This window comes from Miniopterus schreibersii (genome assembly GCF_964146895.1).
Source record: "Miniopterus schreibersii genome assembly, chromosome: 7".
Lineage (NCBI taxonomy): Eukaryota > Metazoa > Chordata > Mammalia > Chiroptera > Miniopteridae > Miniopterus > Miniopterus schreibersii.
Window position 1 is genome coordinate 30,548,299 of NC_138108.1, and position 15,224 is coordinate 30,563,522.

The 15,224-nt window shown below is 34.2% G+C and overlaps 1 protein-coding gene across 1 annotated transcript in view; it reads right to left on the reverse strand.

The window, feature by feature from the left end:
• Positions 1–15,224, reverse strand: part of NAB1 (NGFI-A binding protein 1) — a 41,527-nt gene that overhangs the window by 17,870 nt on the left and 8,433 nt on the right. Inside the window, exons 2-4 of the mRNA XM_081143075.1 lie at positions 13,124–13,961; positions 3,642–3,775; positions 1,109–1,160 (exon numbers count right to left, since the gene is read on the reverse strand). Coding sequence (XP_080999201.1) covers positions 1,109–1,160; positions 3,642–3,775; positions 13,124–13,942 — 1,005 coding nt within the window. The 5' untranslated portion in view covers positions 13,943–13,961. The remainder of the gene's footprint in view (positions 1–1,108; positions 1,161–3,641; positions 3,776–13,123; positions 13,962–15,224) is intronic.

Here is a 15,224-nt window from a genome sequence, read left to right on the forward strand (position 1 = left end):
TAACACAAATTTCTTTTTCCTACCCCACAATTTCACGGATAAAAAAACTGTAGATCTTAGCAACATCAGCATGTGATTTTTTCATTCTTTATTAAGTTGAGAACTTTCACCTTTTCACTTAAAGGAAGCATTTTACAGCTTCTCTTTGGAATATTCAAATTGCCAAGAATCACTACTCTTGCACTCTGGCCACTGTTAAGTAAAATATGGGTTACCTGAACACAAGCACTGCAATACTGCCACAGCCAGTCAATCTGATAACCTAGACGGCTACGAAGTGATTAATGGGCCCTAGAGGGTATACACAGCATGGACACACACTGGACAAAGGCCGTTTCACGTCCCAGGTGGGACAGAGCAAGATTTCACCATGCTACTCAGAATGGTGCAGAATTTAAAACTTATGAATTGTTTATTTCTGGAATATTCCATTCAATATTTCCAGACTGTACTTGACTGGGAAACTGAGACCACAAGTAACTTAAACCATGGAAAGTGAAACCGTGGCTGGGGAGGGGAAGGCTACTGAATTCAATCCAAATTAAGGAACAATCGTTCTGAAACTATCCTATAGTTCTGAAAGCCCTAAGAATAGCACATTTTTCTTGTTCAGTTCCCAACTTACCGCCAGCAGGTCTAAAATCGGAAGGACAGCCTCAACCATGTCCTCTAAAAGAGGCTTCAATTATAGTAAAGTCTTCGTAATTTATACCTACTAAATTGTAATTTCTCTCAGCTAGTTAATATAAAGAAATTAAATCTTAGCTCCTCTAAAAATACTTAATAAGATGACTTTGCTTATGTTGTAAATAAGATTATAAAAGAAATAGTTTAACCAGTAGTTTTAAATCTGTAAAAAACACCTATTTACAATTCAACCTTTGATAAATTGACTAGACATCAATCTTATCACTGTTGTTTCCTTCTAAGAACTTCCTTAGTAACCTAGTTCAAATTATCATAAATACTTCAAAGCAAAAAAATTCTATAATTGTTTTTAAGATTCTACCATTCTCATTTTTCACTAGTTTACAGAACATCCTATTTTCTAGTTTGAACTACTAAAGCAAACATTATTACCGTAAGAAAATACAATACATAATCATACCTCCACTTTAATTCTCTTCGGGGATAATTCATCTCTTTCTCCACATTTTGACCTGAGGGGAATGGGAAAGAGAAAAACTTAAAAAGGTAAGAAATTTTATTCTAAAGACACCTCAATCTGAAAACTTCCACCAAAACAAAATCCTGAAACCCTGACACCAGAAATAAGACATGCATAACAAACACTGAAATGATGAAAACCAGACTTTTTATGATTTCTAAATTAATATTAAAATATGCAGATGCATTTATATTATACATTTTAAAAGATCACTACTCAGAACTCTCCACACAGAAAGTACTCAATAAGTATGTAATGATCATCACATGATGAAAAGGGGGGAAAAAAATCAAGGAGGGTTGTATTCCATAATATCCCTTTATGGTTCAGTAGAAAAAATTTAGGACAAAATGACAAAAATGGCCATTTAAGATGAATACTTGAAACTACATGAGATTAAAATATATTTTCTCTGTCTACCGAAACTACGGATGCATTTCCCCTTGACCTAGAGATCCCTCTGCTGGGTATCTATCCCACAGAAGGACCTACACATACATGAACTACTACTGCCAATTAACTATGACAAGCTATCAATTGTAAGTTACACCTTCATATAAGAGGCTAAAATGTCAAAAAAGTACATCTCAGAATCAACAAAATACGATATGCATAATGTTATTTATTGTGGTATTATCTGTAATGAACAAAACTAGAAATAACTCAAGTATCCATCAACAGGGGAATGATTAAATGAATCATGATACTTCAAGGTAATACCTTGCAGCTGCAAAAAATAATGAGGAAGATGTGTGTGTACTAATATAGAGGTGGGCAAATGTAGGTTTACAGTTGTTCGTATGGTAAAATATATGCAGGTTATTATTATAATAATAGCTTTATTAGCTCTGGCATACTCACAATTATAAACCTACTTTTGCCTCACCCTGTATAGAGAGATCTTCAAGACACGTTAAATAAAAAAAAAATTCAGAATGTAGACCCATGCTACCTATTTTTTTTTAAGAAAGGTGAAAATGAGAAACTATACTTGTATTTCTTTGCATGTGCATACAAACACTGCAAGGATAAAAAAAGAAAGTTAAGCTACCCACATTGAGGAGAGAAACAAGGTAAAATGAGACAGGAATGGAAGTACAACTTTTTTGTATTACCCATTTACATAGTTTTGTCTTCTAAATTATGTAAAAGTGTTTTATGTATTTTAAAATATACCTAACTTAAAAAAGAAATATAAAGGTAAATACTACAAGAAACAGCTAAAATTTGTTGAAAGTAAAGTAGTTGCCTCTAGGGTGCCCTATTAAGAAGGGGAAGGGGGGAAAGGGTAGAGCAGGGGAACTGCTGAGTTTCATTATAAGCCTTGTGTACTATATGATTTCTTAAATCATGTACATGTACTACTCTGATTAAAGAAAATTATTTAAATAAAGCAATCAGAAGGAAAATTTTGTATAATAAAGAAAAATTTAAAACTCACTAAATGAGCTCTTGATTAGCCAACACCAAAAAAAAAAATCTTATAAATAATCCTATAATATTGCTGTTTATTCTTACCCTGTTCATTTAGTCTGCATAATTTTACTTGTCACTTTGTAAATATGTGAGCTTGAGTAGGGTAAAAATGAAGCTGCTATGAGTTAGGAAAATAATGGCGATGACAGCAAATGCCTATAATGGCTGTTTTTAAACTTCAATGTCCATAAGGATCATCTGGGATGCTTGTGAAAGTTTGAATTCCAAGGCTCCATCCCCAGAGACTGTGATTTATTAGGGATAGAAAGGGTGCTCAGGATATGGCTTTTCAACACATGCTCAGTTACTCTAATATAGGTGGCCATCTGCAGCTACTCAGGGCAGCAGTGGCATGCACGAATGGTGCACTGGAAATCAGGGTCCATGTGGAACCAAGTGAACAAAACCAGAGCAGTCCTATATGTATAATGCTTACAGTTCAAGTGAGGGAGAGGTAAAGAATAATATGGTGTGTTTACATTAAATTTTAAAACCATCATTGTTTTATAACATTAAGTATTTTTTTAATTTCAAACACATGTTCCATATTCCACTTGCTAGTAATAAAAGTATCTTCCAATTTTCCCTAAAATACTGGTCAATGGAGTCTTTTTATCTATTCAGCTAATCTCATTAGATTGCAAACACCTTTCAAGAGGAACTAATCTGCTTCCTGAGAGGTCAAGTTCTTACAGTTAGTATTATACAAATAAGTCTATAAATGCTGACTAACTAAACCCCATCATCATACTCAAAAACAAAGCATGTGCATGACAGAATATCTAAAACCCTACCAGAACAATGCTACAGTGGTAGGGAACTATTAAAAAAAGAGAGAGAGAATGAAACAACAAAAAACACTTTGGCAATGTTTTGAAAAGTCACTTTACTATTTAATTTTATAGTCACACTTTTTCCAGAAATGCTTATATGGATGGTATTTCAAGCTCTACTGCTATCAAGCAATGCAAAAGTGCTGCCAATTAGTTCAACTTACTTGGTGGTTCTGTAAGTATATTTATAGGTGACTTCTCGAGAAATCTGCCTAGCCAGGGCAAAAAGTTCATCTCTTCTTGTCAGGAGGGCATTATCCTTCACACAGAGCTGAGCAGCCGCTTCATTAACAGTGAGCTACATATCAAAATAAAGTTTTAAAAATTATAAACATTTTTACTTCATCAATATATAAGATATTTCACTTAAGATATACAAATGTCATATCATTATATAATGAAATAATTTATAAAAATCAGGTCTTTATTTCTAATTAGTCCTAATGCCTAATTTCAAAAGAAAATCAGGTCATCTCTCAGAACTCAAACTAATCAAAATAGTCATCTTAGTTTTATTTATTTTATATGTTTTACTTATTTTTGTTTAGGTATGAAAGTTTATGGAAAATAAGCAAAATAAATAAAAAGTAAAAAATGTTCTGCATCTCATTGTACTTATGAAAAACCAAGGAATGTGACTATGTGATATGGTGCTATTTCCCTGAGTATACATGGTCTGGCAGATTTTTTTTCCCAATGTGAATGGACATAAAATTTCCTGAAGGAATAAAAATTAAATGATTTTAGTTAAATATTTACCAAATCACTTACTAAGAATAGTTATCACAAATTAGAGCTATAATGGAAAAGCAAGGTCTCAGAGTCACTGAATCTCTAAGAGTCATCCAATTCCGCTCTTTCATCTGAGTTAAATATTGCCAATACAGAGTTACTAGTTGACCAAACACCCTGTACTAAAATTTAAAATAGCAAATGTTATCCAAAACACAAAACCTGTAATTGTTTATAATAAACTAGAAAAAAATTTTTCAGATAATTTTGTCAATTTAAATAGATGTAGAGAACTGCCAAGAGTTATATTAGACTTTTTAAAAAAGCAAGAAACATATTCATTTAAGGCCTGATGGCAAAAAGAGAATGGGATTTAACGGCAGGAAGACCTGAGATGAGTCTTGCTCCATCATTTACCAGCTAAGTGACTTTGGACATGTAAAAACTCAGAGCCTCAAGTTTTCTCAGGGCCCAACAGGGATAATATATCACTACCTCAAAGGACTCTAACAAGAAGTAAGTGAGGAGACACACCTGGCACAAAGCTGTTGTTAGTGTTAGTTCTTATTTTCCTTTTATAAAAAATCAAGCATTTACTGCTTCTCCTTATTCAGGCATCCCACTTTATTAATATTTTTTCTTAAATTTTTAAAAATACAGAGAAGCAAAAGACGACAATACAGCATGCAACCATCCAGAATGACTTAATATTTTAATGTATATGATTCCGATATTTCTCTGTGTACATATAAACATATGAATATAAATGTGAACACAGATTTGTAATTTTTTTCACTTATGTATGCTGTATTCTTTACTTTTATAATGTATTAAAGCAGAGACTTGGCTTACTTACATCAGCATCTGGCATGGATTAGATGCTCAATAAAGATTTGTAAAAAAACGTGAGATAGTTTAATGTCCAGAATTAGGCTGATTTAAATACTAATTGATAAATTTCATAAGTACCAGTTTATGCACAACCACAGAGAATACTTTTAAACATAAACTAAGTTTTCTAGTATTCCTTCCATCACCCTACCAGAAACCAAGAAAAACAAACATAATGTTCTTTATCACTGAATTCAGGCTCCAACATACCAAAAAAAGTAGACTGAACTCTCCAGGCCCTCAGGGAGCTTTCTGGTAAAAAGCTGAGGCTGAAAAATAACTATAGCTCACCCCAAGTTGTAGTAGTAAGAAGCCAATCATCAAACTTCCCCAGCAAAAATGTATTTTCTGTCAATGTTTTCTAGATTATATACTCCCAGTCACTAATAATTAAATCAACAACTATTATATATTTTTTAAATGATACAAATAATCCAAAACAGTAGTCGCTCACTGTATCACCACGCTAGTTTTTTTTTTAATTCTAAGTTTCCAATTTTGTTAAAAGTATAAAATAAAATACTCTCCCTAATTGGTTTACTTACTCCTCCACTTCCTCTTTTTGTGGCTAAAAATACCAAAATTCCATTCATAGCTTCATGTAAAAAATTTCTTAAACTTAGCTTTCTGTCTGTTGTAACTAAATTTAAAAACTTTCTTTCCTGGTAGTTAAAATTATAACCTTTAACAATCAAATGATTGTGACCTGGGTTCAATGTTGTTAGCATAACAATACTATAAGAATGCTGTGTGACAGGGAGGCTCAAAAGGCAATCAAGACTTTCATTTCCAGCATTGGCCTCTCTCACAGATAACTAAAATTTTTGGATAAAATAGAGGGGAAAAACATTATCTTTAAATACAATGACCCAGTAAAACAGTATGGACTACTCAGGTCAAAATGAATGAAGACACTTTATCAAAGGAGTACATTAAGGACAGTTGCTACACCAGATGAACTTGAGCTTCAACCTTCACAGCCTAGTGGGGCTGGAGATAGTGGAGGGAGAGTGGTGAGAGGAAAAGTGCATGTGGAGGGAAGGTAGTTAGAGGAAACAAACCAGGATCCATCAAAGGTGAGGAGTCTAAGACCTCTCCTCCATAAAGCTGAAATCCCAAAAGCAAGTAACCTCTAGAAGAATTCATTTTCCTCGTAGGCTTCAATACATTCCCACAGTTCCAAGAAAAATGAGTTTATAGACAGAAATCATAAAACATCCAAAAGAAACAAAGCATCAAAAGTTAAAACCAGCAGAAACAACAGATAACAGAATCAGACCTTCGAAGACTCCATTTAAAGAAATAAAAATAATACAGTAAAAAAAAATACCAGGAAAAACTGAGAAATCAGGAGAGATAAAACTGGGGCAGAGGCAAACAGAAGATTTCAAAAGCAGACAATAGTCAGATAACCACTGACTTTTAAACACAACAATGAAAGCCAAAAGCCAAGGAAATGATATCTTCAATTACCAAGGGAAAATAATTGACAATATAGAATTTGATGCCCAGAATAAATATCAATTAAGAATCAGGGCAGCCCTGGCTGGTGTGGCTTGGTTGGAGTATTGTCCCATACACTGAGAGGCTGCACATTCAATTTCACAGTCAGGGCACACACCTAAGTTGAGAGTTCAATCCCTGGTCAGGGCACGTATAGGAAAGCAACTAACTGATGTTGCTCTTTCACATCAATGTTCCTCTCTTTCTCCTCCCATCTCTAAAAAAATCAATAAGCATGTTCTTGGGTGAGGATAAAAAAAACCAATCAGGGCAAAATAAAAATAATTTCTAGTGGAGTGGGGAAGGACAAGGTTTGCCACAGGTAGACCTTCATTAAGAAAACTCTACATGATGCACTTCAGGCTAAAGTAAACTTATTCCAGATGGTCAATGTGAGCTATAAAGAGTTGGGAAGGGGAAGAAATACAAAACAAATTAATGGAAATAAATTCAAATGATTATATTAGTCATTATAATAAATGTAAATGAACCAAATGTTCTAGTTAAAAGATAAAGAATATAAGACTGGATTTTTAAAAAATCCAACTATTGGTATTTATAAGAGATGTATATAAAACACGGACTAAGAAAGACTGAAAAGTAAAAGGATAGAAAAAAAGATCTAGCAAGCAATTACTAACAAAAAGAAAGCACAAGTACCTACATTAATATCAAAGAAAATAAATTTTTGAAGCAAATGCATTATTAAATATTAATAAAGTTACTGCATAATACAAAGAGAAAAACAGACAACTCCACGACACAGTAAGTGATTTTAACACACAACTCTCAGAGCAAGTAAAAAAAAAAAATTAAGACTAGAAAATTTGAAAAAGCTTGTTAAAACAGACACACTGCAGAACACTTTTATCACAACTGCAGAAACACATTAAAAACACTGACTACATACAGGCCATAACTAAAATCTCAACAAATTTTAAACAGTTGGCAGCATGCTAACCATGTTCTCTGACTACGATGTAATTCAGTTAGAAGTCATTAGGAAAAATAATTAAGGAAAAAAACCTTCATATTCGGAAGAAGAAAAAAAAAAACTTCTAAAAACTCACTGGCCAGAAAATAAATTATCAATAAAAAGAGAAATAATCAGAATTAAAAATTAAGATAACTTCATATCAAAACTTTAGGAATTTTATATAGTCTTAATTGCTTACATCAGAAAAGAAGAGCTGGACACTAATGAACTAAGCACCCAACTTAAATTAGAAAAGAACAATAAAATAAACTAAGAAAATAGAACTCTCTCACACACACACAGCACAACTAAGAAGCAAGTTTTTTTTGTTGTTGTTGTTTTTTGTAAAAGGTCAGATAGAAAATATTTTGGCTTTACAGGCCAAATAGTCTGTTACAATTACTGAACTCTGGCATCATAGCTCAAAAGGAGCCACAGACATAAGCAAATAGGTATGGCTGTGTTCCAATGAAAGTTTACCTGCAAAATCAGGAGGTGGGCCAGGTTTGGCTCATGGGCTCTAGTTTGTAGCTCCCTGAAAAGATTAATAAAATTGACAAACCTCTGGCAAGATTGATTCTGGGGAAATATTTAAATATATAAATAATATTAGGTCTTAAAAACTACAAACAACTTTATGCCAGTGAGTTTGAAAACTTAGATGAAATGAACATATTCTTAGAAAAATGTGACTCGCCAAAAGTGACTCAAAAAGAAACAGACTACTCCAAAAGTTCTAAAATCCATTTTTAAAAATGATCAAAAGGAAATGGCCAACATTTTTAAATATTAGGTGCTGAAATCTTTCCTTTCTAAGTTGCAAGTTCAAATTAAAGCATTATTAACTTACTAATAAATGTGATCAGGTCTATGGGGTTCCCAGATTCAGCATTTTTCCTCTCTCAAAACTAAGATTATTGACGTCCTCTGAACACTCAGCCTTGACTTCTCAACACTACAATGGAAACTGACCTAAACTTGGCGTCCTCCTTCTTGCCTTAATAATGTGCTTAGCACTCCAATTCCTGTAAAAGCTCTACTAGGTCTACAGTTTACCCACTGACTCTGTCTACATGCCCCTCTTCCCCTTCCCATCTTCGAGTTCCAGAGGTCTTCGGCTGGAAGTTGCTATCTGCCGACAAATATACTATCATGCTAAGTTGTCAACCTACTTATATTTCTGAATATTACAAGCTCCTACATTCTCTGCTGCCTTGATATTCTCAACTTGCAGTTTATTGCCCTTCATCCATTCATGATTTAAGATCTGACACATACTTCTTGTTCAGTTTACCACAGACTCTGCTAACACATCTTTGAACAGATGGAACACTGCCTGCCTGGACTTCTTTCTAGAACTGCTTCTGGGTTCATGCCTTACACCCACCCCACACCAACAATTAGTGTGGTTCTAAGCCTCAGCCCCCCACACTATCTTCATGGCCTGACTCCTATAAACCAGGCCATACTTAGCCAGTTCCTAAGACCAGCATTGACTCTTTAGCTTATAAAAAAGTACTTAAAAAATATTTTTAAAAATACTTTTTTAAAAGTTAAAAATATTTTCAGATGTAGATAACATTCTTATTTTCTTATAATAACAGACATACAGCTCTATGCCTTGAAAGATTAAAAGAACATTGTCCGCAGGGTTTATATGAAAAAGCCTCTCAGAAATACTACCAATAGTGAATTAAAGTCATATATTTCCTTATTTGGAAATTGGGGACAAACTAGTAACATTTGTTGATCTTAGGAATTTAGAAAAACTCAAAAACCTTTCTCTCATTTTAAATAGTCAAGTGAAAAAAATGTGAAATTATCATGATACCTAAAAGGTACACTTAATAGTACTTTCTTTTAATTCCCTCAGGATTTCATAACATCCACCAAGCTTTTGAATAGTTACTACTTTGAAAAACAAATTCTGATTTATAAACTTCTATCCTGACCTATATTATTGGACCAGGTTCACGTACTGGAATTACAAATAACAAGTGGTATAAGTTAAGTTTCAAAAACACAAGTCACATTTTCCAAAGTCCCCACCCCCACATCTCAGCCTACTAGCATTCATTTTAAGTGTTCACTTATTTTGGGAAAACCACTATGGTTTCAATACTTAAATACCATCTGTACCTATTTATCCAAAGAAGCTAAGAGCCCCTTAGCAAAGCCAAGTGTGAAATAATTCATTTTGGATATTTTAAAAATAGATTATAATTTTTAAAAAATGTGAGGTCAATTGGGTTTATTAAAGTCATCTCTTTAACATACTTACACTTTGATAAAAATATAGATCTTCTAACTAAACTTGTGTTTCATCTGCTATGTTCTAAAAATTATACGAAAACTGGATTAAAGCATGAAATAAAATTGCCAACATGTTATGCCCTTTGTTTTCTATTACTGACAACCATAATAGCCTTTTAGAAGGTTTTTTTTTATTGGTTCATAGGCAGTGAAAGTGTCCAAGTATAGCCAAATTATAACACCAAGTGTATTTTCTAGCTCCACTCACAAGTTCTCGTGAGTCAGTTATTGTATGGCAACAATAATACACAATTGCAAAATGATATGAACAAAACAGATCAAATCACAGATTCACTGTGATTAAGTACGTTTGATAACCAATTCTCTGATTTTAAGCTCCAGTACACACTCACATCTAAAATCATTTAAAAAGATCAAATAGTAAAACTGCTGCAAACATGATTAATATACAAAAATCAGCCAATGAGAGCAATTTTTTTAAAAGTGGGGAAAAATTCATTTATAATTATATCCCTTTTATATCTTACATATTTGTATATTCTATATAAACAAATTAAATTTACATGAATATATAATATACACATTAACATACATATATAATACACAGTATATGACCTAATAAGAAATATGCAAAGCCTATATAAATAAAAAACTTAAAAAATTACTGAGGAATATAAAAGACCTAAATAAGTAAATACATACACTATATTACTATATGGGAGTTTTCATTATTGTAAATATGTCAATTTTATCACAAGTTAATCTACACTTTAAGGCATTTCTAATGAAAATACAAGCAGAAACTTTTGGGAAATGTATTAAAAAATTTCATTTGAAAGGAGAAATGCATTATTACCTAAAATAACAGAAGCTGAAATACAAGACTATTGAAGGGGCACTGCCTTTCCAGACATCAAACTATATTATTTAGCTAAGTTAATTACAATAACTCTATACTGGTGAAGGATTAGAGAATTACACTAATAAACTTATACAAGACAATAGATATTATTACATAAAATTAAACTTCCACATGGCAAACAGTCTGAAAGGTCAAAGGACAAGTGAGAATGTGGGAAAATGTTAAAATATATGACAAAAGGTTAATATCCTTAAAATACAAAAAGTTCTTACCAATCAATTTTTTAAAGGTAAGACAATCTCAATATTAAAACAAAAATATAAACATAAAATTGAATATCTGTTAAACATAGGAAAATATATTGTTTATCCTCACTAAGCAAAGTAAATTTGAGCAATGAAAATTTTTCCTCTACTAGACTGGCAAAAATTTAAAAGAATGATAAATATCAATAATATTGTAATAACTATGTATGGTGTCAGGTGGCCACTGGAAATATTGGGGGGAATATTATATAAAGTATATGATTGTCTAACCACTATGCTGTAATATATAATTATATATTATATATAATTACAGCATAGTGGTTAGACAATACAAAATAATACTGAATGTAAACTGCAACTGAAAAAAATAAAAATTTTAAAAAATGCAATATTAGCAAAAGTATGGAGAAATGGACCCTTGCATATAAAGACAGTGATGATGTAAATTGTTGCAGCTTTTAGAAGGCAATTTAGCAGGATCTACTAAAATATTAAGTTTACATATCCTTTGCTCCCATAATTTTACATGTTGGGATCTATTCTATAGAAAAACATGCAGAAGTCTATAAAGGTGTATGTGTGTTATAGTCACATACCACTATACTTAATATAAAAAAACGAACACAACCTAAATGATAGCAAAAAGTGAATGGTTAAGATACATAATGTAATACAGTACAATGCAACCCATAAATAAGGTAGATCTATGTGTACTGACTTTAAAAATAGGTAATAGTATATTGTACTGTGAATGTACTGTTAAGTTTAAAAAGAAAGGATTTGGAGAACAGTGTGCAAAATATGATCCCATATTTATATATGTTAAGAAAAGTATCTGAGAGTTTACAGATTCAATCACTTTACATTCTTTTGCAATTAGTATATATTCTTTTTTAGTGTTCAAGTACAAGTCTGGGGGAAAGATCTCATGTTTCTAACATAAAATTCTGCATACAACTGAACATTTTTTCAAAAAAAACTTACTTCTTTCTTCCAAAGGAAAAAAGGCTATTAGAAATTTAGCTATGAAATAGCTTTTTTAAGTCTTGAAAATACATTTATTTTCCAAGCATTTGTTGGGTGTGTTAGGCTCTGAGGACATAAAAATGAATGACATTATTTCTGCCTTGAAGAAACCCAAATATACGGACATGGACAGACCAGTGTATAAATTAAGTACAATGAAGTGTTGCAGTTGAAGTGACTGTGACAGTAGTATATGTAGGGATAAAAATGGGAAGGAAAGGAAAGGTCATTCTAATTGAGGGAAAACATCAGAAAAGAGTTAAGCTTATGCTTGAGCTAAATCTTAATGTGTTGGCCAATGGACAAGAGAAAGGGAGCATTGCAAATGAGATATATATGCATTCTTACACGTACGCAGAGTATTTCTAGATAGAGTGCTATGAGGACAATGAGAAATCTTAATGCCAAATGTCAAACCAAAACAATACAAATCCAAATAAATGAAACCAAAGTCATAATAATTCTTCCAGCATTCATCTCATTTTGCTTTCTATGCTAGCCGAAAATTCCTTTAAGTTCTGGTTATTTCTACAAAATTTTTTTTCCTAAAAAATGTCTACAGCCCTAGCCAGTGTGGCTCAGTTGTTAGAACGTCGGTCTGTGCACTGAAGGGTCTCAGATTCGATCCACCGCCCCAGCTGGGGCACGTGTGGGAGGCAACCATTCGGCGTTTCTCTCTCTCTCTCTCCCCTCTCTCTCTTCTACTCTCTTTAGAAATCAATAGAAAAAATACCCTCAAGTGAGGATAAAAAAAAATGTCTACAAAAATGTTTTTTAAATGAATGGTTATATTTAAAATCCTATTAAACTTCTTAATTAAAGAACAAACTAAACTGCCTTGTAAATGCAAAGACTTCCGCTTTCACTGTTTAAATTCTGACATTTTTCAAAGTCATCCTACACTAGTTCCAAAGCTCAACATGTTTGAGTTCAACATAAAAATACCCTAACACAATAAATATGCTCTATTTTCACAAAAGTTATTTTTTGCTAAGACCTACATGGTTTTAATTCTGCTTTCAGGGAGTGTCTCTCCTCTGCTGCAAACTATTACCAAACTTTTCTCTTAGGAACACAACAGGCCACATACAGCCAGAGAAAAAGTGGATTTTTTACCTCATGAAGCGTCAGATGTTTCCCGTCCTTTCTTTTCGAGTCAAACCTGCCATATATTGCACTATATTTTCGAATTTCCTCCTCTTTGTGTGGATCATCATCACTCATCTCAAAGATGTGACCAATCATTTTGGCCAACTTCTTGTTGGTTTTCAGCAGCTCTTTCACTTCGCTCAAGTCGCTTTTAGGCAGCGTGGAGGCCATTCGCTCCACACACTCGGCCACAGAGAGTGCCGCAGCAGCATCCAGTGCCTCGCTGGTTTCCTTCGGGGACGCTGGGGAGCCAAGGTCTGCCGGGGAGAGGCTGTGCTCGCTCTCGGTGGCATGGTGGCCTTGCCAGAGTCTGGACTCACCGACGCTTTGCAGCGCTAAGCTCCCCACCACGTCTGATTTCCCCTGTCCCAAGCTCTGCACACAGGTGATGGCAGCACACTTGGGGACTTTTACATGAGGTTCCCGGGCACTGCTGTTCCTTTCGTAACTGTTACAGGATATTCCCAGCCACGTTGGTGACCCCTCTGGTAATTTATAGATGGGTATGCTGCTAACAGGCAGGGAAGTCAGCGGCTGATTGAAAAGGCCGGGGTTTGTAACCCAGTCTCTCAAAGCCTTCTGTAGCCTTCTCACATGCAGGGGCTTGCTAGCCATGCCCACAAGGGCCATGATTTCCAAGAATTCCTCTTCTCCAGCTTCACAAAGTTGCTGGACATCATCACCACCTTGTTGGATAAAGGCATCAAAATAAGAAAGCAGATTGGCCTTCTGTAATATTCTATACAGCTGCAACTCCCCCAGGGTCCTGGGTAAGGCCGCAGCCATTACTGTGGATGTGCTTAACCTGCAAAGAGAAGAGAGTAAATACTCATCACATCTGCTCCAAACTTCTTACACCTAGTATTCGTGAGCCACCACACGATTTGAGAGTGCAGTATGGGAAGAACAAACCAAGAAGCATTTGCACAGCAACTGACTGTTAAGGAAGCATGTTCTCTGTACACAAGTTATCTCATTTTACTCTCCTAACAATTCTAATGATCAGTATAATTGTTTCCATTTTAAAGAGAAAATTATAAAGACTCAAAGATAATACGTAATTTGCCTGAGATCTCGCAACTAGTTAAGCAGAAGTCTAGAGACTCAAACCAAGGCTCACAGGGCTCTATGTCCCATATTTTTGACTATGCACTTTGGTGTCTCTACAGTGTGGACACAGAGGTGAAGTGAGCAATACTCAAATTCAGAAAGCGGTAAGAAGTATATTATTCTACCATTCACTGAATACTTATTTTGTACCAGACAATCTGATAAACATTTTACATTATATTATGTATAATCCTTCACACAGCCCTGGAAGATAGGTATAGTTATTCCGTTTCAAAAAGGTAAAAACAGCAACATTAGTCTGGCAGGCAGAGGAAGATAGCTTTCAGTATGAAATGGAGATGAGAAGACTGGAGATGGTGTATTAGGAACCAAGAAAAAAGAGGCAGGAAAAAGTCAAACAAATAAATGACAAGACTTGGTGATCATTTAGGTATAAGTGATGGAGAGGAAATCGTTACCATTTTTTACACTTTCTGTGGTTCCAGGAAAAGAGTAAGATGACTTTGGGAGATTCTAGAACTGTGACAGGCACTGGGGATACAGAAAAATTTGGATGGGATTTCCTTTCAAACACATTGCACTTCATGGCACAGCACTGGAGTCTAAGTGTGTACACGGGTTAGAGATATAGTATGAAACCGAGGAGGGTGAGGGAGCCCTTCAAAGAAGCTACGGAGAACCTAAATTGTAGGGCCCAAGGAAGACAGAGAAGCCTGCCTTTAAAGTGAAAGAACAAGACCCAGCAAAGTACTTCTTGACCTCTTAGCAGCCTTTAAAAGTTATTCAGAGTTGCCTGGAGACCTCCCACATACACAGAAGTTGGCCGAGTACTTCCATTTAAGAGAAACAAACTTGTAATAACGCACCCTCTGAGGATTAAAAGGACCCTGTAGCCCTCTATGGAGAAAATTACAGAAGGCTAAAAGAATACATACATCAGAGGAAAATAGAAGCTCCACTCTCAATTCAAAATGGTATGGAACAATCATTAACTGGG